This window comes from Colossoma macropomum, unplaced genomic scaffold, assembly GCF_904425465.1.
Source record: "Colossoma macropomum unplaced genomic scaffold, Colossoma_macropomum, whole genome shotgun sequence".
Classification (NCBI taxonomy): Eukaryota; Metazoa; Chordata; class Actinopteri; order Characiformes; family Serrasalmidae; genus Colossoma; species Colossoma macropomum.
Genome location: NW_023494798.1, coordinates 26375138 through 26401935, shown reverse-complemented (window position 1 = coordinate 26401935; position 26798 = coordinate 26375138). Strand labels below are relative to the sequence as shown.

The 26798-nt window shown below is 36.4% G+C and overlaps 1 protein-coding gene across 1 annotated transcript in view; it reads left to right on the top strand.

Moving 5' to 3' along the window:
- The first annotated feature begins 7720 nt into the window (after positions 1-7720).
- The window catches only part of si:dkey-205h23.2 (CUGBP Elav-like family member 4), a 204574-nt gene continuing 185496 nt past the window's right edge, over positions 7721-26798 (top strand). Inside the window, exons 1-2 of the mRNA XM_036585174.1 lie at positions 7721-7988; positions 18353-18435. Coding sequence (XP_036441067.1) covers positions 7739-7988; positions 18353-18435 — 333 coding nt within the window. The 5' untranslated portion in view covers positions 7721-7738. The remainder of the gene's footprint in view (positions 7989-18352; positions 18436-26798) is intronic.

Sequence of the window (26798 nt, the reverse complement as noted above, 5' to 3'; positions counted from 1 at the left end):
ATATGCTGTAATGACACTTAAACATGTGTTTCTTAACATAATAAAGCTTAGCAATATTTTTAATTATCTTCAACATAAGTGTATCATTTAGAAGTATGCTTTAAGCAATGACTTTTCAACTTTGGTACATTTTAATAGCATTTTAGTTGCTATTATGTGTACACAAAGATGTATTTAGACACACCTAAATGTTTAGCTTTTTTATTTGTTGAATACATTTAGGTGTATTCATTGATATTGACATGACTTAAAGTCTTCCTTACTAAACATTAGAACCTACTGCTTTTACATACATTCATTGAAAGATTCTTGGTTTGATTAATGTACAGATGGTTTCCTCCTGATTCTGAGCTGAAAGTCTGATGGACATAGCAACAGTAACTAAGGAAGGTGAGACATGTTAGGACTATGAACACTTAAAGATCCATTTGAAGGCCTGAGTTGTTTTATCGTTGGTAAAATGGATCTTCTCCATGATTTTCTTTAAAGAACCATTTTGCAAATATAATTCTTAATGGGAACAAAAAGAGTGCTGCTATTCTTCCAATGTCACTTTTTGGGACTATATAAAAACTCTTCAGTAAGAGTTTAGAAAATTGAACTATTGTTAACTTTGCAATACCTTACCAATGTCTTTTTCAAACATGGTTCTTTATGGATCCAAGAGCAGTTATTGCTCTAATAACTTTTTAGGCACTTTTTTAAAGTATGCCTGCTTCTTGTGAAGTAAAAAATAAATATTTTGCAAAGCAGTATTGAACATCTGAGCATAAATAACTACTAAAGCAGCACATAATGGCTGTACTTATTAATATGATATTTTTAAGATGTGTAAGATGTGTTTATTAACCAAGAAGAACAGCTGCACATATTTCTTTTGTGATATTTCAGCACCATGGACAGCAAAAACCAAGCTTAGCTTGACTTGTCAGTTTTGCCATTTTTCAAACAGCAAACAATTGTATTTTAAAAGTCAGTAGTTATATTCAACTATGAAGACTCAAAGAACCATTTGAATGTGTAAGTAGTCCTTTGTTTAAACTAAACGTTTAAATTGTTGTTCTCCGTGTTGCAAAGCCTGTTGCGTCCGGTTCTTTGAAGACTCTTTTTGAAAAGTGCTTCTTTAGATCACCAAAAAGCGTTCCCCTTTAGTTAGAAGTTATAGAAACTTTTTGGTACTGTTTTAGTACTGTTTAACTCTTTCTCAAAGAGTTAAGGGATTCTTACATTAGTGTAGACCTTTAAAACTTTAAAAGGTTCTTCACACTCACAGTTTCTTTTTCAAACATGGTCCTTAGGGAACCAAAAGTGATTCTTTTATGGCATTCTGAGTGGCAAAAAAGTGGATTTTTTGGAAACATTCACAAACACCTAGATGTGAATAACAAGTAAAGAAGCATATGATGGCTCTACTTGTATTTAAAAAGAAATTTCTGTGATTTTATAAACCAAAAAAGAACAGCTGTACATATTTTCTTTGTGATATTTCTGCACCAAGGACAGCGGCAACTAGATTTAACTTGACTTATGAGAATTTTACGAATGGTTTTAAAAGTTTGTATATGCAGAATTCACTCTGTTGACCTAAATTGAAATGTGTGGCATAATTAAATTGAGCTCATACAACATTTTTTTTTGGGTGGAGTTTCCCTCCCGCTTCTGCCCTTCTGTGAGTACTACAAGAGACGAGCTGTGAAAGCAAATGATGAATTCAGAGACTTTATCATTCTCGGAGGGGGGGAAGGTCAACAGTGACCTTGTTCCTTAGATAATGTTTGTGTGTGTGTGCATGCGTGTGTGTATAAAGCTTTCGGATCCCCATCCACTCTGAAATAAACCGGAGAACTGTCAGTCCTCTTTTAGGTAGCTTCATGAATATCAATGCCATCTGCTTCTGGCAGTCTCTTTCTCACTGTCACTCATCCTCACCCCATGACAGCTGCTGGAGAAGGTTAAAGCCTCTTTCATTTACCATAAACAAAAATTACTGGCACTTGAGTAATAAAAGACATTAAAAATATTTTGTTACACAGTCTTAAATGTGAAATAGAAATGTTTGTGTATGTTCTGTATGACCATCTACAGCAAAGTTTACCCTTACACTATTCATTTGTGTATTTACACTGATTGCTGAAATCAAAGGCACTTCAGAGGTTCCAGAGTGGTTCAGCAGAATATATATATATATATATATATATATATATATATATATATATATATATATATATATATGTATGTATGTATACATATTATATGTATATATATATATATATATAATGTGTGTATATATAATGACAATCATTATAAAATAAAGTTTGGGCTGGGTGAACTGTTCTCTCAGTTAACTCAAGAAAGGCTGTGTAAAAAAATTACTTTACAATTTTATGTTGAGCTTATTTTCCATTTTTTACAATGAGATGCACTTTGTAGGTTTACAGTTACTGTCTGTAGTCTATCTGTTTTTTTTTGTTATTATTTTTTTTTTTCACTAAACGAAATGCCAAACAACACCCCCTTTCCATTCCCCACTCACACCTACATGGGACAAAAACAATCATACATACAGCACAGGCCACTTTAAGCCAGGTGCAACACATTGCCTTGTGTTTAAATTTCATGATTAACAAAAACAGAATTACTTGAGAAATGTCTTGCTCTTGCTCAAAATGCCTTGTACCATTTTGGAGATACAAGGTTTTCTTCCAACAGCAATAATACACTCATTATACAGCTAAGCAAGCACTTCACATTGGTTATGTCATGTTCATTCCATGGATGAAATGTTCTTGGGGCTGCATTGTTAATTCTTGTGGATGATAGTTCCAGATAGAAGGAACGCAGCCCATCTGTTGATGCACAATTTATCAGCCCCCTGTACACCAATCATCAGTGAAATTGGACCCCCCATGGGACCACCATTAACCAGATATTATTTGGGTGGTGAACCTTTCTCAGCACAGCAGTCACACTGAAATGGTATCTAGGTAAATGTGTTGGTGCACTCTTAAAATAGGGTCTATAGAGTGTTACCAAAGAAACTACCTTTGGTTCTCCAAAAGAACCATGTTTGAAAAAGACATATATATGTGAAAACCCCTTTTAAACCTTTTGAAGAACCATTATATCTACACAAATGTCTGTCAATTTATAGGTTTTCTCCTAAAACTGCACTATTTGGATGTTCTCTATTCTATAAAAAGGTTCTACCCACTCACACATCTCATTTACAAAAATGGTCTATGACCATCCACAAAATGTTTAAGACAACCAGCAGTAGTTGTCTTATGACATTGCACAAAGAACCCTTTTTTGGACCTTTATTTTTAAGAGTGAATTTATGTATCAAGCACAGCAGTGTTGACCAATGAAAAAAGGTACTGTAGGTAAATTTTTCTGTAACCCTTTTCAAACAGCCATAATTAATTTTTACATGAACATTTACCAACCTCTCTTTATCCTTTAGAGTTAAACAGGCTGCTTTTGTTACTGTGACTTTAAGATTGATATATGTAAACTAGCTCTGTCCAGGGCTGAAACACTCTTTATAACATCAGCATGAATGGGCAGGGCTAAACCACTGTAGGCTGAATTATCAGATAATTGTAAACATGTTGATTTTGGTGACATCACAAAAATAATTAATTCAATAGTTTTTTCAGCTTAGATTTTATGGATAAACTATATTGATTTGGGAATGAAGGGCATGTTCTGAAAGTTTAATACATCAAACTAAAAAGTGAGGAAAATTCAGTTCTCTTTTGTTTGGGTTTAAAAAAAAAGAACGGTCATAATTCTTTTTTATGTGACCATTTTCCAACCTGTCTTTTTTGCTTCAAATTGAACAGACTATTTTGTTAGTGTGCCCTCAAGACTGATTTAAGGAAAGAAGCTTTGTTCTAATTGGCTGTACTTCATTTAAAAAGCAGTCCAGGGCAGAACCATTCCTTATAACTAAAGGCTAAATAGGCAGATATATGTAAATGTGTTGATTTTTGTAATGTCACAAAAACAGTTCATTCAAAATCAGCCGCTTCTGCAGCTTAGTTTCCATGTATGGACTGTTGAGTGAACTGTCAACAACTGCTTTAAACCTTCAACCCTTTAAAATCCCACTCTTATTACCTACATACAGCTTATTATTCAGTAACTACAGGGACTTCGGTGCAAACTAGTTGAGCTATTTTTAGGTTATAGAAGTATGTAATTACACTGGTGGGCCCTGATCATGTACAGGGGTTACCAAAGTTTACATACCATGTTGAGCACTTATAGTTTAAATAAATAGTGAGGAAAATCCAGTTTTCCATTAAATGGACCCTTTCAATGTGTCACAGTGTTTAGATGCACTGTTCAACAATGTGAGGACAATCTAAGGAAAGCTTGACGGTATCACTAAATAAACTCTTGAATTCTAGGCTTATTATTTAGATATTAATCTAAAAACATATTAATTAGTAACTAATATGAATTATTTGGTTACTACTTTCACACTAAGTGAGGAACTGGATTGTGCAGCCACATTCAGACTCTTGGGGTTTAAGAAGTTCAGCAAGAGAAGGCTTCATTTGAAAAATGAGGCATTTAGGTTTAAAACACCAGTGCTCAGATTATGTGGAAGTGGAATTGTATATATAAGTGTTTGGTAGCCTATATGTCAGATTTGCCATTGTGTTCTTGCCTCACTGTTGCGTGCGCTCACTCCAGGGACTCGCATTTCACGTCTTTGCAAAAGTGAATTCTGACTTACCTACATAGTCTATATCTCTCAGCGCATTCTGACTCCAGCTGCCAGTGTTTCGTGTGACTACAGTCTCTCTCCTCGGCTCTTTCAGCTGTACAGGTGCTTTGCTTTTACACCAGCCTGTAAACCCCATCATCTTCTCTCACAGTCCACACACCCCCCCTCCTCTCTCTGTGCCACAAAGGCAAGTAGGAGACGACATAAGACCGAACAGCACTGCGGAACCTGCATATCCTCTCGCCAGACGTTTTGGAAATCTTCACAGCTGTGCAGGCATGGCTCCCCTACTGAGAAAATGACAAAGCGGAGGAAACAACAACAAAAAAAACTATCACAAGCCCAATAAGCATCACAGAGGCGGAATTAGCAATGCCTTTATGAAAATGAATGCCTGTGATGGTATTGACAAGGGGCCTGTTGAGCTACCCTGCTCTGCTCAGCTCATAAACTTGGCAGGATCTCTTTATAAATGATCTACAAAACATGGTTAGAGGGGAAATACATATAAGCTCACATGTATTTGTGTGTGTGAATCAATGGTAGCTGCAGAGTCAAAAATACTGCACGCCCCAAAGAGATTCCCTATTATGATACTTTATTCTGTTTTCATATATACTTTGAGACTATCAGAAAGAACCAATATCTCTTCTCAACTATGTATTACTCTATGTCAAAAATATATGACATTCATTACAGTAATTAATGCAAATGATTTAAAACAAAATCCTCTTAGTACAATAAACAATATTTAACATGGTTCTCTCCCATTCAATACAGCATGATGTTAAAATTAGCACTTAAAATCCCTTTAGATGTCTACAGTAAAACAAACAAACAATCAAAGGGGCTAAAAAGGTCTTTGGAGTGGATTTTTAGGTCCTCTAAGGAACCTTTCAATTGATGGCTCTTTTACCTCTTAACATTCTAGGCTTATTACTTGCAAATTTTTATTATTTATTAACTACTTCAATGCACACAAATTGAGCTTTTCTTAGGTTATAGAAATGTGTAATAAAGCTTTGGGCCTGCCAGCTTTGTAAGAGGTTAAAGAACTATTTTTGTAAATGAGATGTGAAAAGGTGAAGAACATAATAAAATGTTCCTCATACTCAGAAATCTCTTCTTTGAACATGGGTGCAGAATTTTTTTTTTTTATTGATTTATTTATTGACAGGAAAGAAATTGATATTTCGGATAAGTTTGCAAAACAGTGCTAAACATCTGGATCAAAAAAACATTTCTAAAGACATGTAGGCCTACTGGGTTAACCAAGTTGACCAAGGAGAATTGCTTTAAATATTTTTTTGTTGTATTTCAGCACCATGGACGGTAACAGCAAGGCTTAGTTAATGCTAATGTTAATCCTCCAGTGTCACCTTTTGGGTTTGGTGTACAAGAACAATCAACAGTACTGAAGATAAAAAAAAACATGCTCCTATACACTCTATTGAGGTACTTTTGAACCAATATGGTAAAAACAAAATGTCTGTATTAATAATGAGCTGCACATTTTCTCTAATTCACAGCCCCAATGGCTTTTATGTAGGAAAACAGAGGGTCAGACAACTATAAATGCTTCTGGGATTTTAGCACCATGACCAGCAACAGTAGGCCTTTCCTAATCCTAATGTTCCAGTAGAAATTTAATGGCCTTACACTGTAAAAAAAAACCCCCAAAAAAAACAAAACAAAACAAAAAAAAACTTTAAACTGGCAATTCTAAAATACCAAGTTCATTGGACATCAAATAGCAAGTTAACAGAACACAAATCATATGTGTTACACTGAGTAGTTAACCCAATATTTAGATTTGAAGGTTAGTTATTTTAAGGTTAAAACTCCAAACCAGTTTTAGAGTGTATTTATCTTTTCTCCATGTAGATGAATGCACATAAGGTTTATACCAATATTTATAAGGTTTCATGGGTTTTGTGTGCAAATGTCAGAACTAATTATAGCCAAATTTCCTGAAAGACAGGAAGATATTGTATCATTATTCGAAGCACATGTTAATGTCAGATTGATGTATTCATGTATTCATGATTAATAATAAGAAAAATACGACCCCCTAAACTGATAGGCCTAATGACTTTGAGCTCACCGACCACTGTTAACAATGGGCCTGTGCGATTTCAGCACCATGGACAGCAACAAGTAGGCCTGGCTGATGTTAAAGCTCCAGTGGTGGCAAAAAATAAGAGATTTTAAATAAATGTAAGAACCTTTTGTCTTTTCATGCAAAGATTGGATAAATTATATCCAAAAAGTGCCAAAAATGTGATTATCGAAATATCATCTGGTGATTTGAACCACTGCGTTAAACTGGGAATACGACGTAACAAATAAGGACGGTCAGATCATATTTAAGAAAGGAAGACAAAGGAAAGAATACTGGTGATGAATAAGGTTTCTCTCAGCCTCGAACACTCCGCGTGTCCTGTCGTTCCCTCTCATGTCCCAGGCTCCCTTTACACAAATGTTTGGATTTTCACTCCGCCCCCTCCGGGCCCTGCGCTCATGCTGCGCTGCGATTGGCTGATCCGCGGTCTTTATGCAAATTAGTCCAAAGGGGGTGTGGCGTTTGGGGAGGCGGCGTAGTGAAGAGCCCTACGAGCTGACGTCACACGGCAGAGTGGCAACTGACACGCGGGGAAAGAAAAACAGATTGGAAACGACACGGAGGATGACAAAAATAAAGGAATAAAAATATAAATACATATAAGAGAGATAGAGAGAGAGAGAGACAACGGAGAAGCGAGTGAAGTGAGCAGGGAGAGAGAAAGACAAAGAGAAGGGACAAGAAAGAAGGGAGAGTGGAGAGAGAGAGAGGGAAAGAAATAAAGAGAGGGAGTGTGCAGTTTGGAGGTAGAGGAGAGAGAGAGCGAGGGAGAGAGCAGCTTGTGTGTATGTGAAAGAGGAGGGGGGACACAGTGAGAGGGAGGGAGAGAGAGAGAGAGAGAGAGAGAGAGAGAGAGAGAGAGAGAGAGAGAGAGAAAGATGGCTACAGTCACGGCGAACGGAGTGCAGCAGGAGAATGGCTTCAGCACCACGAACAGCTCCAGCAGAATGAACGGACTCAGCATTGGGCAGAGCACCATCCCCATGAAGGACCACGACGCCATCAAGCTCTTCATCGGACAAATACCGCGCAACCTGGAGGAGAAGGACCTCAAACCGCTCTTTGAGGAATTTGGGAAGATATACGAACTCACCGTGCTCAAAGACAGATTCACAGGAATGCATAAAGGTCGGTGAGAGCGCTGCTTTGTTAGCTCTTTAATCTCCAACCAACCCGTACAAACCGGCAAACCCCAAAACCGGTCATGACTGTGAGTGGCGATGGGTGACACGAGCGATATAATAGCGCGAGCGGGAGTCCAGCATGCATTGGACTGCTCTACTGATCTGTATATGTGTGCGTGCGTGTGCGTAAGTACATGTGTCCATGCTCGCTCCTTCCCACGTCCACGTGAATTGCTACTACTGCCCAAAATGCTCGCGAGCCCACCATTCTGTTTACTCAGTTTAAAGGGAAATGAGGCTTGATATGAAAGCAGCCATCGTGTCTGTTTATTTTCGCTACATATGTTCTGTTTTGCGTTCACTTCATAAATAACAATCATTTAGAAATATTTGACAATATTCATTCAGCAGATTCAGATAACATTTCTACATTTTTCCCCTCTTGAATCACAGCTGAGTTTTTTAAAAAAAGACTCTGAATTTTAAATTTTCAAATTTCAAATTTAAATACTAATTGTTTTAGGGGATTGCCTTGTTTACTAAACAACCCCCCCAATAAATAAATAAATAAATAAATAAATAAAATTTCCACTCTTCCAGTGGGCACCAAAATGACCCATGCACTGACCCTTCCTCAGTTCCTCAGATGAATCCCAGATTATCCCATGTAAATCATACATTAATCTTTTTAAGTCAATGTTTGAAAATGTGTATACCTTCTGAAATTAAACAGCCAGATTTCAGTGCCAAACTGTCAAACGGCAGGAACTGTTAGTGACCCGCCTAGAAAGCTGGCTCTGATTAACGCATTGGTAATATCTGCGAATGAATAATGAAGTTATTTTAATAAAAACACTAATTAGGCCCATCAGTAAGTCAATTCAGTGCTTGCCATGAGGCATCCATCGCAGTGCTGTAGGCCTGCGAGTTATGATTTCAGATCATTTAAATATTTAATACTCTCATGTCATTATTTGGGAATTGTTCTTTAGAAAAGTGCGCAGCCAGAGGTTCATTTGCCCCGAGACATGTGAATAACACTAATCTGCATTTTAAACTTTATTCATTTCCCATGAAATCTTGACATTTTTTTCATAGTCTTTGATTTTTTGAAAGGGTCTGTTTAAAACATCTCCCTGTATGGATCTCTTTTCCAGCAGTGCGTTCAGTTCAGAAGTGATTATGTTTATGCCCTGTTCCCTACAGTCCCTACAGCCTCCGCCCTCCACAGTCAAAATTTAAAATTGCTGCCATTCAGAAATGCTGCTCTGCTTCTGCACAATAGCTGACACATTTATGTGAACAGTTACCTGAAGTAACAGTGTGAGGAGAACACGAGCGGCAAACCCAGTGCTGACATTCAGTGACAACCATATAATTTACCATTCGCATTCATTTAGTATAAACTAACCCCTTATTTCCTTGAGTTTTAGTTATGATTAAGTTCAAAGTCAACCTGAAATCTAAACTGACCTTGTTAGTTCATGTCTCTGGTCATAAGCATCATATCGTCATATCACATCACATCACATAATTTTTTCCTTGTAATATTTGATCATAGTGTGGTGACTTTTTCCTGCCTTGAAAACATCCTCCAAGTTTTGATTACATCACCATGTACCAAAAATAATATTAACCAATAATATCATGTTTGACTTCTCACCACATCACCTATCATCTCAGCTAACTCAGATGATCCTCTTTGACACTGTGGTTCATTCAGAATTACAGTATGGAAGGAAAATGCATTACGATTTCCAATTCACATTGATTTTAAAGTTTAGGAGATGTCATCAGACACTAAATGAATAACACTTCTATGATATACATATTTAATAAACTTACTGAGAGCCTGTTAAGAGACATTAAAGGTAGAATATTCAGAAATTTAAATACAGTTATGGTCATGGTTTCAAAATCCCTAACGTCCTGTATAATGATATAATAGAAAATCTTAAAGATTATGTATAATGTTGACATATTAGCTAGCTAATGGACAACAGACGAGCCAACTCATCAGCCAAGTCTGTCACATATAATTAAGTGAAAAGAAACAATGATGACAGTTTATTATGTCTGCGGTCATTTTGTACACTACAAAGACCAGGTTCTAAAATATAACGGGTATTTTACTATTCTACAGAATAAATTGTACTGTACTGAGTACTGCTGTCATATGCAAAAGTTAGGGCACCTCTGGTATTTATTAACATGTACTGTTATGTTTCTAAATGTAAATATGTACACATCCTCTATAGAGAACACACTTTTGTACATTTCAATCCACAAATGCTGTTTACTTACTGAATTTAACATATAAAAAATCTTGAAATGTGGCCAGTGCCAAAGTTTTAAAATTGAGCAATAAAATGTGCAGAAAATGGCCTGTTTAACTCTGTTTTCTGTAGACTATGTTTTAACTTATTATCACTTAGAAAGTCAATAAAATGTAATGAATACGGCTGTACATACTTACAGATGTACACTGACCAAAATGCAATGCAATATCTAGTGAAATAGTTCATGTTGCTGGTACCAATGGGACTTTTTTTGTCATTACCTACCTTAAGATATTATTATTATTAATATGTTTCTACCTTTTTATATGATGCAACTTCATTCTCAATGTTTCAAAAACATTTCCAGTCATTAAGGACTATTTTTTATCTGCTTCCAAGCTTTTTATTAATTATTTGAAAGCTATGAATTTGCGAATGACTTACAGAAATTAATTTACACATGTATCTAAAATTGTGCTGTATTTTGATTGCTGAAAACATAGATTTCAAGCTTTTCAACAATTGTGTACATTAGTTGGTCCTTTTTGCCATTTAACCCTCTCTCTTTGTCAACATATTTGTATGAGTTATGACTCTTAATATATATTATTGCACATCTGTACACATTAATAGTTGGCAATAATTATGTACACACAAGTTTTAGTGAGACAGTAGAACACTGGCTTTTTCGGTTGTTGAAGTTTGTAGATCAAAATAGCACTAGCATTCAGTTTCTCTCATGGAGCGCCTCACTGTGGACTGGAGGCTCCCTGCGTCACTCCAGCTCTGGTAAAGCTCCGGCTGTCAGTCACTCCCAGGCTAGTCCACTATGATCTATATCTCGCCCCCATCCGTGACTCAGTGATCGATTAAAATAACACTCTGGCTTTGTTTGGGCCTGTCCTCAATCGTCTATGAATGTCAACAGGCAGGAGCTGTTTGTTTCAAGGAGAATGACATCGCAAAAGCAAAGAGTTTGACTTTTACAGTTGTTCTCCACTGTAATAGAAAAGAAGTGAGAACTTTAGGACTGTGCCTGTAGACCTTGAGCCTGTCTGATGAGCTGGAATAGCATGTGACAGTCTTTTCTTTATGGTATTATACTGTAAATATATGACTCAGTCAACAAGCTGTGTTGTAGGCTAAAGATCACAAAGCTAGTTTACTCTGAAATATTTTTAGAGATAGTAAAAGTGTTTGACTCACAGGATAACTTTTTAAATATGCATTTTACCCTTTCAGATGCATTTTGTTACTGCTGTAAGAAACCTGGTAACACTTTGCTTGAATCCTGCTACAGAATATAAAAATAATCGTGCCATAACCAGGTAATTGCAGATTACATCACATACTATTTTTTGTTGAGTGTACACTGGTTGGCCATCATGACATCAAATATTATGACATGGATCATGACAATTACGAATAATGGTAACACAACATTGTTACATTACTGAACATAATCTGTCTTGACAATTCATGACAGTTTATGGCATATCCAACATTTGCCTTGACATGTTTATGACATAGTTATATTAATGGTTATGTAGTGGGGTTTAGGTTAAGTGTTAAACACCATATATCTACAATGTAGTAACTTTACAGGAGACAGTCTTAACTTTTGTATATTAATGTAACAAGATTTTATTGCAATTTATTTAAGACTATTGATCAATTCATCTAGAAACATTCACAAAATGTAAAAGCAACTGTTGTTTTCGAGTGGTGTAAATAAACGGGGGGTATTATTTCAGTATAGGAAGACATTATAATGGACTGGTTATGCCCTTGTTAAGCCTTATCAGCCCAGCAGCTGATAAGTACCAGAATACCCATTTTATTGCTTTATTGAGCAATAACAAGGGTGAATTGAACATTTTCTAGTATACTTTTATTTGTGTATTACACGTCATAATGATTTTCACAACACTCATTAATTTGAAGGTGTGGAAAAACATCCTTGCAGATTTCTTTGAAAAACTGGAAAGCAAGAATGGAAACTATAATAACTCAGGACTCATTAATACAGAAAAAACTGATATTGTGTTTAGTTGTTGAGGATTCTGTATAAATTTAGTTAAATATATATTATCTCTTTTTTTCTCTAACGCTGGAAATTGTCCTTAATGGCGGGTTTGATTAGAGAAAAAAAAAAAAATAGTAAGTGCACTGTACTCTACATTCCTTCAGTGCAGTACAGCTAAGTCAAACAATGAATTAGCATTTGTAGCACTTCTTGTAGTAATTAAGACTCTATGAGCGGGCCTGGCATGGTCATTTTAGCAGTACATGGGCAGTGAGGACTCAGACAGCCAGGCCGTTTGGTTTTGACCCACTGCAGGTGAACGGCCCCCAGCATCCATCACCATCCCTCGGTGTGTATGCGTGTGTGAGTGTCGTCCTGCCTACTGGTCCAGCTCTCCATCTGCTGGCTAGATAAGCGCCACGTCTGTGGGGGGCAAATCTTTCAGCTGACTGTAGTTATCTGTCAAATTTTAGCGGCCACTTCCAGCGCACACAAAGGTCCGCCACGGTGGGAGTTAGCCGGTACTATGCAATGTTTAATTTTATCATTCATTACCCGTGCCCCAGTAGCCCCATATAAATGATGTAATTGGTTTTAAATAGCTTTACAAATTGACTCTATCACACACAAAAGTACTGAAATGTCAAAGGAAAGACTGTAACTCTGGAGTGATGATTCTGCCGCTTTAATGAGGCAGGTTAGACAGTGTGCTGCATAGAGAAAAAGCTCTGTGAATTGTTATTTCTTCCAGTACATTACATACATTTGTCTCTTTCTGATTTGCTCCGTCCCTTGTTCTGATGAAGAGTGACACTTCTTGGCTCAGGCAGTGTTGTTGCATAATGTAGCTGAATTTATTTGACTGACAAATGAAGCTCTTATATTCGCCGTAATGTAAGTGATTTTCTGTGTAGCACAACAAATTATGAACATTTACAGTTATTTTTCCTGCATCCATTATTAACTCAGACTGGGACAATCAACATAAACAGGCTCAGCCAGTATTTTAAGCTCTGAGCTTTTAGGTAGAAGTCAGATTAAAAGGATTTCTCTGTAGGACATATGAATAAGGAACGTATTACCCATATAAGCTTACACTACAGTTTGGAATCGCTTCTCATAATAATTATTGATGCTATTTTATTCAGTGATATCTTGAATCGTGTTAATTAGAACGCTATGAACTAGACACTAGAAGGCACAGTCGTAGCAAAAGTTAAGGCACCCCTCATCAAATGACTTGTTTTGTTGATTTTCTAAGTGAAGAGAAGTTAACACATCCTCTACAGAGAACACACTTCCACACTTTTTAATAAACTATTACTGCCTATTTGCTGAATTTAACATTTAAATAAATAAATAAATAAATAAATAAATAAATAAACAAATGAATAAATGAATGAATGAATGAATAAACATGACCTGTGCAAAAGTTATGGCACATTATATACTTTATATGTTATTATTTCCAATATGTTAAGCTCCATATATTTCCAAAATGTTTAGCTTTATAAATAAATAAATAAATAAATAAATAAATAAAACTATAATATGCAGATAAGGGCCTTATTTAAGTTGGTTCTGGTAGAAGGTGTGTTAACATATTTTCATACCAACATATTTGGAAAATCAACAAAACATGTATTTTAGATGTTTCATTCACTATTTCCACCTTTCTGGAATACCAATAATTGAATAAGTGATTAATAATGTACTTTAATTTTGTATGTACCGGCATCTCTTGATAAGTCAATTTTCTTATAACTTCACTTATCTTCATTGTCATTGTTATACAGCTTTCATGATCACTATGTAATCTACAGCTGTGTTCATCATTCTGAAGACACCTACATTTTTACAGCTTCCTAGTTGAAACCTGTGAAGTTGTAAAGTGGTATTCATATTATAATCATTTTTATATCTGTATCTCCAACAAATTGGTTTTATTTTACTGAAAAAGTGATTCCATCATTGAATTGTGGACCAGGTAATAACCTGAGATCAGATAACGATGACTGTAAGGTAACTTCTCTTAATTGAGTGAGTCATGATGGCCTTCAAGTGACCTCTCTCATCATTAGCTTGACTTAACAGCAAGTCCAACAGCTTATCTGATTGCTACAACAGCAAAAATGTTCAGCACCAGATCCAGCATTTTACCAATATTACCAGTATTCATAGCTGAATCCAGCAGGCAAAAAATCTCTGTAGAATGTAGTTATGCAAATAATAACTGTGCGGAGTGCTGCTAGGCTATGTAATATAATATATGTAATATAGTTTCCTCTGTGGTTCCTTTTTGAGAAAATGCACATATCTCAAATATCACAACACTGAAACTCAGGCATTCATGTAGCCCTGCACTTAAAGGGCTTTTATTCAGTAGGGCTCAGGCATAAGAACTACTGACAGTCAACTTGTTGGAACTAAAAAGATCAAGTATCAATAAGGTTTGGCTCAATTTAATCACATCATTTCCATTAATAAACATTTAATTGGCTAAGGCATTTACACAGAGTTTTGCTCTCACAAATGAAAGAGAGAGGAAGAAAGAAAAAGCTGCAACTTTATATCTAACACCTACTGAATAACATTTTTTAATGCTTATACAGCTATAATTTTTTTTGAGGATGAATGGTGGGTCCTTGGAAGCGTTTCCTAACAGCAAGAATGATTCATTGAAAAGCAGTACAGTCACTTTGTGTATTCTGTTTTGGTTTCAATTGAAAAATAGTGTCCATTCCACCCACTATGAGTTCCTCTGGGCTTCTGCAAACAGAACTTGATGAGTCTGAGCCAACAGGAACATCAAGAAGGTGCCTGAATGATGACAATATTTGAAGAGCCTCTAAAATTGTTCTCACTTTGTTGAAAAAAAGAAGTCGATGTGCAATGTAAGCATTGTTGAAGTCTAGAAATGTGCCATTACAGTGCACGTATGAAAATTAAGCTACACACCCATTCCATTTTAAATTCATCATATGTGTGATGTCACAACCAAGACTAATTTACATATGACCACATATTCAACCTACAGCGGTGCACTGTCATTTTACTTAGCTTTATTCCAGACAGTCAGAACAGAGAACATTTATGTAGCATTGCTGTTTGAACAACACTGTGTATTTATTTATATATGGAAAGCACCAGCTGTGTTTTACAGTTTGGACTGACAGAAATGATCCAAAGTTACATTGAACAAAACTATTACATTCATTTACATTAAAAGTTAAGAACGTTTTCCCTTCTTTTGAAAAGTTAACACTTTTGGAGATATAAAGTTTTGTTCTGACAGTGATGATATATGGGTCTTTGGTCCATGACACAGTAACAATTTGCCTCTCTAACCCTGTGTTCACATTAGCAGGACATAGAGTGACAGATAAGCAGTTATTTCATATGGGAAAGTAGAATTTGTAGACGAGTTTAGTGATGAACAGCAAGCCACACAGCAGTAGGGCAACAAGTGACAAATCAAGTTGAAATTTTCTTAACTTTATGCCAATTAGGTATGACAGTGAAGGGCCAGTCTAAACAATTGGCTCCAACAAACTCCTTGGGCAAGTTGTAGACACAGGTGTTAGAGTTCTCAAGCCATGGCCCTCTGCTTTACGTTCCTGTTTCCAATAGTATTGCACAAACATTGAAGAGAAACTTTTAACCTTATACTGTGGTTCATACTTTAAATAAAATAGTGATGCATACATAGTAGATGTTTTTTACATTTTCTTATCAGGAACTGGACAGTGTACATACAAGAGCAGCCTCGATACACACCCACAAGAGACAGACTTCAGGTGACATTAGCTTAACTTATGGTTAGGCATAAAGAGAGTTTAGAAAGTCATCATGTGAAAATGAGTTATGCCTGTTTATGGACAGATTAAGGACAGAGGTGTTTATTTATTTAGGGAATATAAGAAAGTAAGATATGAGACAAATGTACAACATAGTGCCTTTAATTAAAGTTCAGAAGGAGCATATTCAAATTACGTATTCATTCATCTCAAAAACACTGCAGTGAGTATTTAAGAAGCTTCACCTACTTTGATAATTCTTCTGATGTTCCACTTCTATCTACCTGCTACAAAAATGAGAATATATCTATATCTATCTATTTATATTTATCTATCTGTCTATCTATCTCTGTATGTGTATATATATATATATATATATATATATATATAGATACACAGAGATAGATAGATAGATATAGATATATTCTCATTTTTGTACTTTGTAGATTGTTGATTAAAACATTTTTTATCTGAATCATTGATCTTTTGCTTTATCAAATTTTCAAATTATGCATAATTTGAATGTAAATTAATTCAGCTCTGTTCAGGAAATTTTTTATTGTGTTACAACTATTGTAGTTGCATCTAATGCAAATGAAGCCTCATTTCAAAAGGATTTAAAATTAAAATGCCTGAAAGTTTTTTTTCCTTGACATCTTTCATTTTGATGTTTTTATTTATTTAACCTTTGAGGTTTTACACAGGCATTTTAATGTAGTTTAAGATGAAATAAAAAAAGCACTAATTAAGACTTTTCATTTGATAATCTTCAATAGTTTCTCCAGAAGCTATGGCCCAGTGATTAATTGCTGCAGTAGCACTTATTTAGACATTATTTTTTCACTTATAACATTTTTGTATATTATAGATAAATAGACACATTGATGGATGGAGGGAGGGATGGATGAATGGATGGATGGATAGATAGAACTTTATTCATCCTGAGGTAAATTGTGTTGTTACAACAGCAAGAACAACACAAACACATATAATATGAATAAAAGATCTCAGCTTCTGTATCTGTGTGTTAACTTAGGTTGCTGAACATTGTGGTTTAGGACACGGTTTGAGGACTGAAATGTGCTGCTGACAAAGTAGGTTACTGGATAAAGTGCAATATGACCTTACATTAATATCTTTCTTAAAGTACTGAATGTGGATGAGTCTTGTTTGGCCAGTATATGACCTGGTACAATTAACTCTTACAAACTCATCACCAAGCCTGTATCCGCAGTATTCAGAATGTCTTCAAGTTATTGCCACGCCTCCCTCTGGCCCGGCAGAAACGACAGCCAACGCGGCCGCCTCGGACTACAATTACCAGAACCCCTCGCTCTATCACATGACTAATGACTCATTCAGATCCGCCTATCAACGCTCAGCTTCTTCGGACTTCTAAATCACTTACACCTGTTTCTCTGTGTATTAATCAGTCTGTTTACACCCACACTTTGCGAAGGATCCGCACCTTGTTGTGCATACCGAGCGGTTCCTTCTTGTCTGTTTAACCGTTTACGTGTATGAGCTGTTTTCCGTTCATGATCTTGCTTTTTGTCTTGCCCCTTTGCTCAGTTTTGGATCTCTGGTTTGTTTTGACTGGGGTTTGGATCCCTTTGGCATTAAAGCTCGTAAATCAGGCCTCGCCTGCGAGCGTCTGGTTCCGTCTGCCACCGTTACAGTTGTCTGCCTCTAGATTTGGGCACCAATACAAGGCAATCTAAATATTGTTTTTATTATTATTATATTATTAATAACATAATTCTTGATATTGTTGATTATTTAGGGTAATCTACAGCTCCATTCATCATTCTGCACATTCTTGAAATCAGTTATCTTTTATATATTATAATACATTTCTTATTTATTTATTTCTATTTTTACAACTTTCTAATATCTTACTAAATATATGTAATTGTGTGCTTGTTTGTTTGTTTGTTTTGTATATTTATGTAGTTTTTGTTGTAATGTTTAGATTTATGTTGATGTAGAAAGTTGAATTTTGAGCATATGTAGTTCTATAGAATCTTTGAAAGTGAATTCTTGTAGAATTTTTTAACTCTGCATTTAATTTTAAACAGATATATCTGTTTACATTTTATTGAGAAATGGAGAAAAGATGTATTAAGGGCAAAAATATATAAACATTTCTTTTTCCTCTTTTGAGTACTGTAAGGCCTGTAGAGATGAAGCAGTTCATCTGAATACTAAAACCAGAGTGTCCTTCATTGACCTGCTGTGTGGTTGTTTGTGGCTCTGTGTTTTGCAGGATGTGCCTTTCTAACTTACTGTGCCAGGGAGTCTGCACTGAAGGCTCAGAGTGCTCTTCATGAACAGAAGACTCTGCCTGGGGTACGTTCCCTCTCTTTTTCTTTTTTCTCTCTCTTTCTTTTGGTGCTCTCTCTCTCTCTCTCTCTCTCTCTCTCTCTCTCTCTCTCTCCCCGCATTGAGCCCTTAATAATCAAATGGGTTCCAACCCAAAAACAAATAATATCCACTGCGGGTCTGTGTTGTTGGAGTTGATTGAACATGTGCTGTGCCTGTTCGGTCTCTGTGCTGTCTGATCTTGCTATTCTCTTTAATGATTCTCCATTAGGACTCGCCTGTTCTTCATGCAGGCCTGGGTAGTGGGAGTTGTGCTGCTGCTACAAACTCACAGCATTTCAAAACACACTGAGCTGGATTTTAGCTGAAAACAGTCCTCATTACCTCACTTTGCTAGCAAATCAAGACTTTATCCCATTTGCTCTGTCCACCTCATTTTTGACACAAATTATAGAAATACAACAAAATATATTTTAAGCAAACTGGATTAGTTTTATCTGAAGAAGTTCAGTAACATATACAATTTTACTGGTCAGTTGGTACAGAATAAAGTATCTTCCTAATTTCCCCAAAGTCCAGATTCTCAAATTCTTATAGGTAGTTCTCACTGAAAGGTCATAGAAAAGGTCATGTCAGCATTACGTTAAAGGACACACTCAATAACAGTAACAACACACATGTCTTACATGTATTACACATTGTAAAAAATAATGATTCAGTGTTTTAACTTTAAAAAGTAAGTAATCTGGTTCTCTTACAGTTTTAAAGTTTATTGAACTTCAAAAAGTAAGTTAACAGAACGTATAGCACACATTATTGTTCTGAGAACTTGCTATAAGATGTGTAATGAACTCAAAATTTTAAAGCAGTCAGGTTACTGGGTAACACTTAACAGATTATCAGTAACACATCAACAACATATCAGTGAAGCGTCTGAATACATTGAAGTAAAAATCTTGTAGATGTTCTGTTGATACATTACTTACATTAAGTAGATGTATTGTTAATGTTACATTCATTACACAAAACCTAACCTTACTCAACCCCTAATCTTAATCCTAACCCTAACCTTAACCTCAACCCAAATCCTAATCCTAACCCCTCTATGTTTTTAACATGTTACTGAGAGTCCGTTGAGTGTTTGTTTCATCTAAAAAGGACCACTCAAACTAAAGTGTCACCAGTTACTGCCACAATTTTTTACAGTGCAGAAACCTGTTCTCTCTGAAGTGCAGATTCGTACAGAGTTAATTTCATAAAACTCTTTGGAAGAGCTGACTAATAATACAAACTATTGAAATATAACAAAATATATTAAGCAAGCTGGATTCACTTTACCAAAAGTTTAATGATGTACAGGATTTGACTGGCTAATTGATAGTATGAGAGAAAGTATTGTAGAAATTCCCCAGATTCTCACAGATAGCCTGGACTGAAAGGTCATAGTCATCATTACACCACAGGACACACTCAATAACAATAACAGCACACATGGTCAAGTTCTACCATGGCTGAATAGGTTATTCATCACTTGAGTAGCTTTTTGAGCTGCTACATTTGTACTTCTGTTCAAGTTCTGTCTTTTAGATCATTTTGTGGTAGCCGGGTCTTTAGGACTGGACCACTCGTACATACAGGGGTTAAAATTGGGGTTAAAGGTGGTTAAAAATAGCTGTATGAAACAACATGAACAAAATAAAAGCCTTTCAATCTGTCACACAGACTTGCGGTGTAGCTTCGTTATTGTGCTTTCATTGGGGCAAAGCAACTTCTCCAGCGTCTGTCTGCTGTTCGCTGACTGGATTCTGACACACCAGTCTTTCTTCTGTTGCCGTGGCAATAGAGCGGCGTGACTAGGATGGCAGCGAATGTCTTGTATGTGCACGCACACGCGCAGCTTTTGTCCACTGAAAGCCTCAGCGGCTTCATGCATGTCACAAGCTGTCCAACTAAATGCTCACTGGTGTTAAAATGGATCATCAGGTTTGGCTCAGTGCCGGGGGAAAATAAAACTACCCAGGCTCGGATGGAGCTGCAGGCCAGACCCGGCCATAAAGGCTAATGCCGAGCTCCACCCTGCTACATCTGAGGACACAGCGCTTCCTGGCTTTAGAGGAACACAATCTGATGGTTTTGTGGTGACAGCAGACACAGAGCAGCATATTGAACACGAGGTAGTGTTTCTCTCTCACCGTGAATCTGCCTTTGCCCAGCCTGATTCAAAATGTTTAATTCAGCTTTATTATGTCTCCCTTATCATCAGTTTTATAAATAGAATGGATTTTATTGTTGTTGTAGAATCAAAACATTTCATTCTGCAGCTTTTCAAGTATGATACTTAGCATTAGGCAGAAATATATAAGATTATTCATACTAGCTAAGTTTAAAAACGTTTTGGCTTTTAATAGTCCTGGAAGGAATTTTGCAAAAGTAGTGATACTGATTGAATGAGCTAATTTGAAAAACCTAGGCTTGATATACTCAGAAAAAAAGGGCACTGTACAGGTATGTTTGGTCCCTTAAAGTATAAATAATACTGTACCCTTAAAGGTTTATAAGATCCAATTGTGTGCCTCAAATAAGTATAAAAAGGGAACTGCATGCATTTTCACACACACGTGTACCCTGTCATAAGTCAGTGCAGCTTAAAAATTATAATAAAAGAAAAGTAAGAATGATTACCATGGAATATTGTACCCTGACTAAGTATACTGAAAATGTACAGTTGAATGCAAAACTTTGAACACATTTTGCTGAATTTCTCAGTCAAAATAACACACCCAAGAACAAACCAAGCATGTCACATTTTAATGCACAATTTCTATTTTCTATTTCTATTCTATATATATTTCTATTTAGTATAACACATTGAAAATAAATAAATAATAAAATGCTTTTTGTGGAGGCCATATTTATAGTTCATATTTTTTCACTATGCTAAATTCAGCAAATAAACATTAATTGTGCATGAACTTGTGCAGTGTGTTCTCTGTAGAGAATGTGTTAACTTATTTACACTTTGATTGATGAAACATGTAATTTGACCTGGGCACCCAAACTTTCACATGCAACTGTATATTTGAGAATAGCACCCCAATGACAGCATCTGTAGAGTTTAGTATCTTTAAGAAGTTTAGTACCTTTCTTTCTGTGATCGAATATAAAACTAGGCTGCTTCTTTAAATATTGCCTTGCATGTTGGTTGTGAAGTGGCTAATATTAAATACATCAGAAGTGCATATAGCATATTTACTGTATGTGAATTGGGATGTGATGAGCTCTCAGTGGTCACTAATTGCTCTCCTTGTCATACAACTTTTGTCCAGTCCTAGACTTGATATATTTAAACATTTCATTTTATTTTACTTTATTTATGTATATATATTTTTTAAGAAATGCAGCTTTATTTTTAATCATTTTAAACCTTTTTTCTCTAATGTGTTTATAGTGGACTCTTCTTTTGACCACTTGTAGTCCAACTCTATTTAATATATTTAAGCTTCTTTTTCTTTTCTTTTCTTTTCTTTTCTGAAGCTCCACAGTGCTCAGGCTTGTTAACAGGTTCGTTAAGTGGAGCTGTACAGACTCAAAAGCCAATTAAAGCTCTCTTGTAGAAACAGAACTGTCTGCATCTCTCTCTCTCTCTCTCTCTCTCTCTCTCTCTCTCTCTCTCTCTCTCTCTCACATTCCCTTATTCTGACCCATCTGTGTCCTCATCTCCTGCTCTCTCACTGCAGTTTTTGATTCTTTTGGTTCTTCTTTTGTCGAGGGTTTCTCAGAAAGCCAAGCTTTTTCATAAATGAGTCACAGGAAAAGATTGTTAGAAGTCACCAAACCTGCTCCCCCTGTTACTGGCTGACACTGATTATTCTCATGTTTGCAAAAAAACTTAGTAAATAGAAATTAAGCACTAAAATGTGTTTATTATGTAAGTGTGTTCTCTGTAGAGGATGTCAGTTTATTTTCACAGAACATGAACATGTAGTCACATCAAGGATGTTTAAACTTTTGCGTATGACTGCTTATACACTAACCAAGCACTTTATTAGGAACACCTGTACACCTACTCATTCATGCAATTATCTTAACAGTCAATAATGTGGCTGCAGTGCATAAAATAATGCAGATATATTCCAGCGACTTCAGGTAATGTTCACATCAACCATCAAAATGTGGAAAAGGTTCTGCAGATGGAAATGCCTCTCTTGATGAGAGAGGTCAACAGAGAATGGCCAGACTGGTTCAATTTGACTGTAAGGCTATGGTAACTCAGATAACTACTCTGTGCAATTGTAGTGAGCAGAAAAGCATCTCAGAATGCACAACTCATTGAACCTTGAGGTGGATGGGCTACAACAGCAGAAGATCATGTCAGGTTCCACTTCTGTCAACCAAGAACAGAAAGCTGTGGCTGCAGTGGGCACAGGCTCAGACTGGTGATGAATCTCGATTTCTGCTGAGGCACACAGATGATACCATCAGAATTTGGTGCAAACATCATGAATCCATGGATCCAACCTGTCCTGTGTCAACAACCCAGGCTGCTGGAGGTGGTGTAGGGAATATTTTATTGGCACACTTTGAGATCACTGATACCAATCAATCATTATTTGAATGCCACAGTCTATTTGACTGTTGTTGCTGACCATGTGCATCTCTTCATGGCCACAATTTAGTATCTTCCAATGGCTCCTTCCAGCATGATAATGCAAAGTAAGTCATCTCAAACCGGTTTTGTGAACATGATAATGACTTCAGTGTTTGGGATCCAATAGGACACCTTTGGGATGTGGTAGAATGGGAGATTCACAGCATGAAAGTGCACCTGAAAAATCATGTAAAAAAAAATAAATCAAATTATCAAAACATCTTGTGGGAGCCATGCCATGGAGAAAAGAGGCTGTTTTGAGAGCAAAGGGAAGCCCTACTCAGTATAAGTATAGTGTTCCTAATGAAGTGCACAGTGACTGTAAATGTTAGTACCTATATGTAATAATATGTCTGATATGTATTATATACACATAAGTGGCTATATGTAAACAGTATGTCTAATATGTACTATATACATTTATTTATATATATATGTGTGTGTGTGTGTATATATGTGTATATATATATATATATATATATATATATATATATATATATATATATATATATATATATATATATGAAATGTGTAACTTTTGTAAAAAGCACTTTTTACATTTTTCTTGTCTTGACTTTGTAGGTTAGTGTTGTTTTTTCTGGTTCTTCTAAAAAGTAAGGATATTTCTGTCCTAATGAACTCATGCACATGCACCCCTCACTAGAAAGTACACACATACTGTAAGTGTGCACCTTTCTGCTCACAGGTGTGTTCACACAGGAGTCATATTAATTGACACATTCAGTAAGTGATCTTCATCCACATTCTGAGCAGGTTCATCCTTTTTCTGCCTCGCGTCAGTGCACCGGTAACCGGGGCAACCAGGGATTCGGTCTGCCAGACGCTTCAGCCCAGCGTCAGCTCAGATTGTGTGTGTGTGTGTGTGTGTGTGGAGGCCAGAGTTGAGCCAGGCTGCTCTTTTAAAAATGAGTTGTGCTCCTGTGAGCTCTGTTTGTCCTGCATTGCATTCTGGGTAAAAGGCCACGGTCCACAAAGAGCATGTGTGTGTTATTAGAGAGAGAGACAGGGACAAAATGAAACCATCGATTATCATTATTTTCTTCATTTTCTTTCTTGCCCTTCATACTTTCTGTCTTGCTCACTCACATGCACATGCACAAGGTCTTATAGACCCACACAGACCTTGTACCACGAATCATACAGACAGTACAAAGAAGACTAAAACATAATCTCACTAGAGGCTAACGACACAGGAAAAAATGTTGCTTTGAATTCACTTGAATCAAATGTGTAGATTGCTTCCACTTGAATACAGTATACTACAACACAGTTACAGCTGTTCATTTTGCTTACATTTTGGCAAGAATTGTGTTAATTTAATGTAGTTTATTCATGTGGAACCGATGTACACGAAACAAGTAAATTCAAACACTTTTATTAGTTTTATTAGTTACTTTTTTCAAGATTCACTGAAAAACAAATAAAAACAATCAATCAAAATCTATAGGATTTAATTTAATCTTCTGGGGGCTAAGGGCATTGTCTTGATTTGTGCATCTTCTTGAATTTGTCTTTAATTGAGCTTGAATGTATGGTCCTAGGAAAACTTTTAATTAGTATAGAACCTTTTACATTACATTATATTAAAGGTTCTTTAACCTCTTAAAATCTCAGGCTTATTACATACTAAGGCTCATTATTCTGTAAGAACAGGGACTTCAATGGAAATGGTTTGAGCTATTATTATAATATAAGAGTGTGTGATTAAACTTTGGGCCCGCCGTTGAGCCTATGGCCATGTAAGGGGTCAAAAGAACTTGCTTTATCAACTTCAGCGGCTGTAAACTCTTTGTAAACCATCTCACTTGTATCTCCGATGTTGGCTGAATGAAGAATGAAGCGTACGTGATGCGTCAGTCCTTAGGGATTTTTCAAGTGTCCATTGATCAGCTACATATAAAATGTAGGCGGGCACAAAAATCAGTCAGATGACGTTTATCTCGACCCCTCTTCATAGCCCCATAAATCCAGTTGTGAGTCACATATGATCTTATGATAAGTTGGAAACGACAGGGCCACTCTACAGATTCAGGTGTTTCTGCACTGTATTATCACAAAAAAGGAGATATAGAAACATCGGATTTGATGCACAAGCAAGTTCATGGGCCCCAGAGTGTTTATTCCAACCAGTTTAAAAGAACAAACATCTTGGTGATGCTACAGCCATCTGTGGCTGGGAGTCCAAAAGAGCACAATGGGCCTCGCTCTCTGGGTGGGTAGGACGGTCCCTCCGTCTCCCCCATCACTCAGTGGAATGCTAGTCAGTGCAGACGTCTGTTAGCTGACGTAACAGATCTGGTGGTTGGCGCTTTTCTCTGAGCGCGTTCGGCTGTCCAATGACGTTGTGTTAGCGATAGTTTGAAAAGATGCGGTGGCGCTTCACTGGTGTCGAGGAAGCCTGTGCTAGCCTTTGCCCTCCTAGCGCTGGTGGTATCATGTGATTGGAAAAGTCCTAATTAGTGGGTGGAATTGGAAACAACAAAATTAGAGCGAAAAATGGGGAAAAAATAAAAAAAACAAAAAAACATCCACACTTTGTTCAGGTTTTAATATTGAATTAATATATAACATTAATATCAATTTTGGTCAGTTTTTCAGTTAAATGCAAATCATCAGCTCAAGTTGCTGTTCGTACTTCTATGTGTGTTCATTTGTTTTTGATTGTTTTGTAAATTTCTCATTATCATGTTTAAGTATTTAACCTCCTAAAAGGCCTGGGCCCAAAGGCAGGCCCAAAGTTTGATAACACACTTCTTTAACCTAAAAATAGCTCAACCAGTTTACAATGAAGTCCCTGTAGTTACTGAATAATAAGCCTTAGTATGTAACAAGCCTGAGATTTTAAGGGGTTAATTTTATCACTGTGTGTGCATTAGATAGTTGTTACTGGTGGTTTTGGTGCAGTTAAATGTAATTAAAAGATTGTTTTAAAACTAGCATTAATCTCTTACCTGTCCAGGGCCTGCTGTCGGGCCCAAAGATTTAATATACACTGCTGTAACCTAAGAATAGCTCAGAGGGGCGTGAGTGTTAATAAAGTTTGTTTAAAGAATTCAAGCTCAATTAAGAGTGTATTTGAATTTGGTGGGTCTATTTCCTTTCTTGAGTATTTTGCTCTTCAGAGTTTGGAGCGGCTTGTGAGTCTCCCAGGCCCAGTGTTTGCTCAGATGTGGAGAAAAAGAGAGAAAACACAGAGAGAAGAAGAAAACATAGCAGTGCTGAGTTCAGCAAAGCTCAGGCAAAGCCATCAAACCAGACTCATCAAATAGAACACTTAATCACACATCAGTTAGCACACAAACTCTTTCTGTGGCTCTCTTGCTCTCGCACACTGTTTCTTTTGCTCTCTCACTCTCTCTTCCCTTCTCTCACTCACATACACACACAGAATTAATGTTTTTTTGCTGAATTTAATGTATTAAAGGAACACACACACACAAATGTGACCTGTCTAAACCTTGTATTTTACATCTTGCTTTTTTCCAGTATGTTAAACTCTGTTAAAATTTGCAGAACAATGTCACAGTTAAGCATGTTCTCTGTAGAGGATGTGTTACTTTACTTTCACTTAGAACATCAACAAAACATGTCATTTGAGTGGAGGTGTTCAAACTTTGGCATACGACTGTACTTGCACATCCTTCTCACATTCCTAGTCCAACACGCCTGTAGAAACACACATACACACTGCTGCCCCTCTCACAGCGGCTCCACAGCGTAG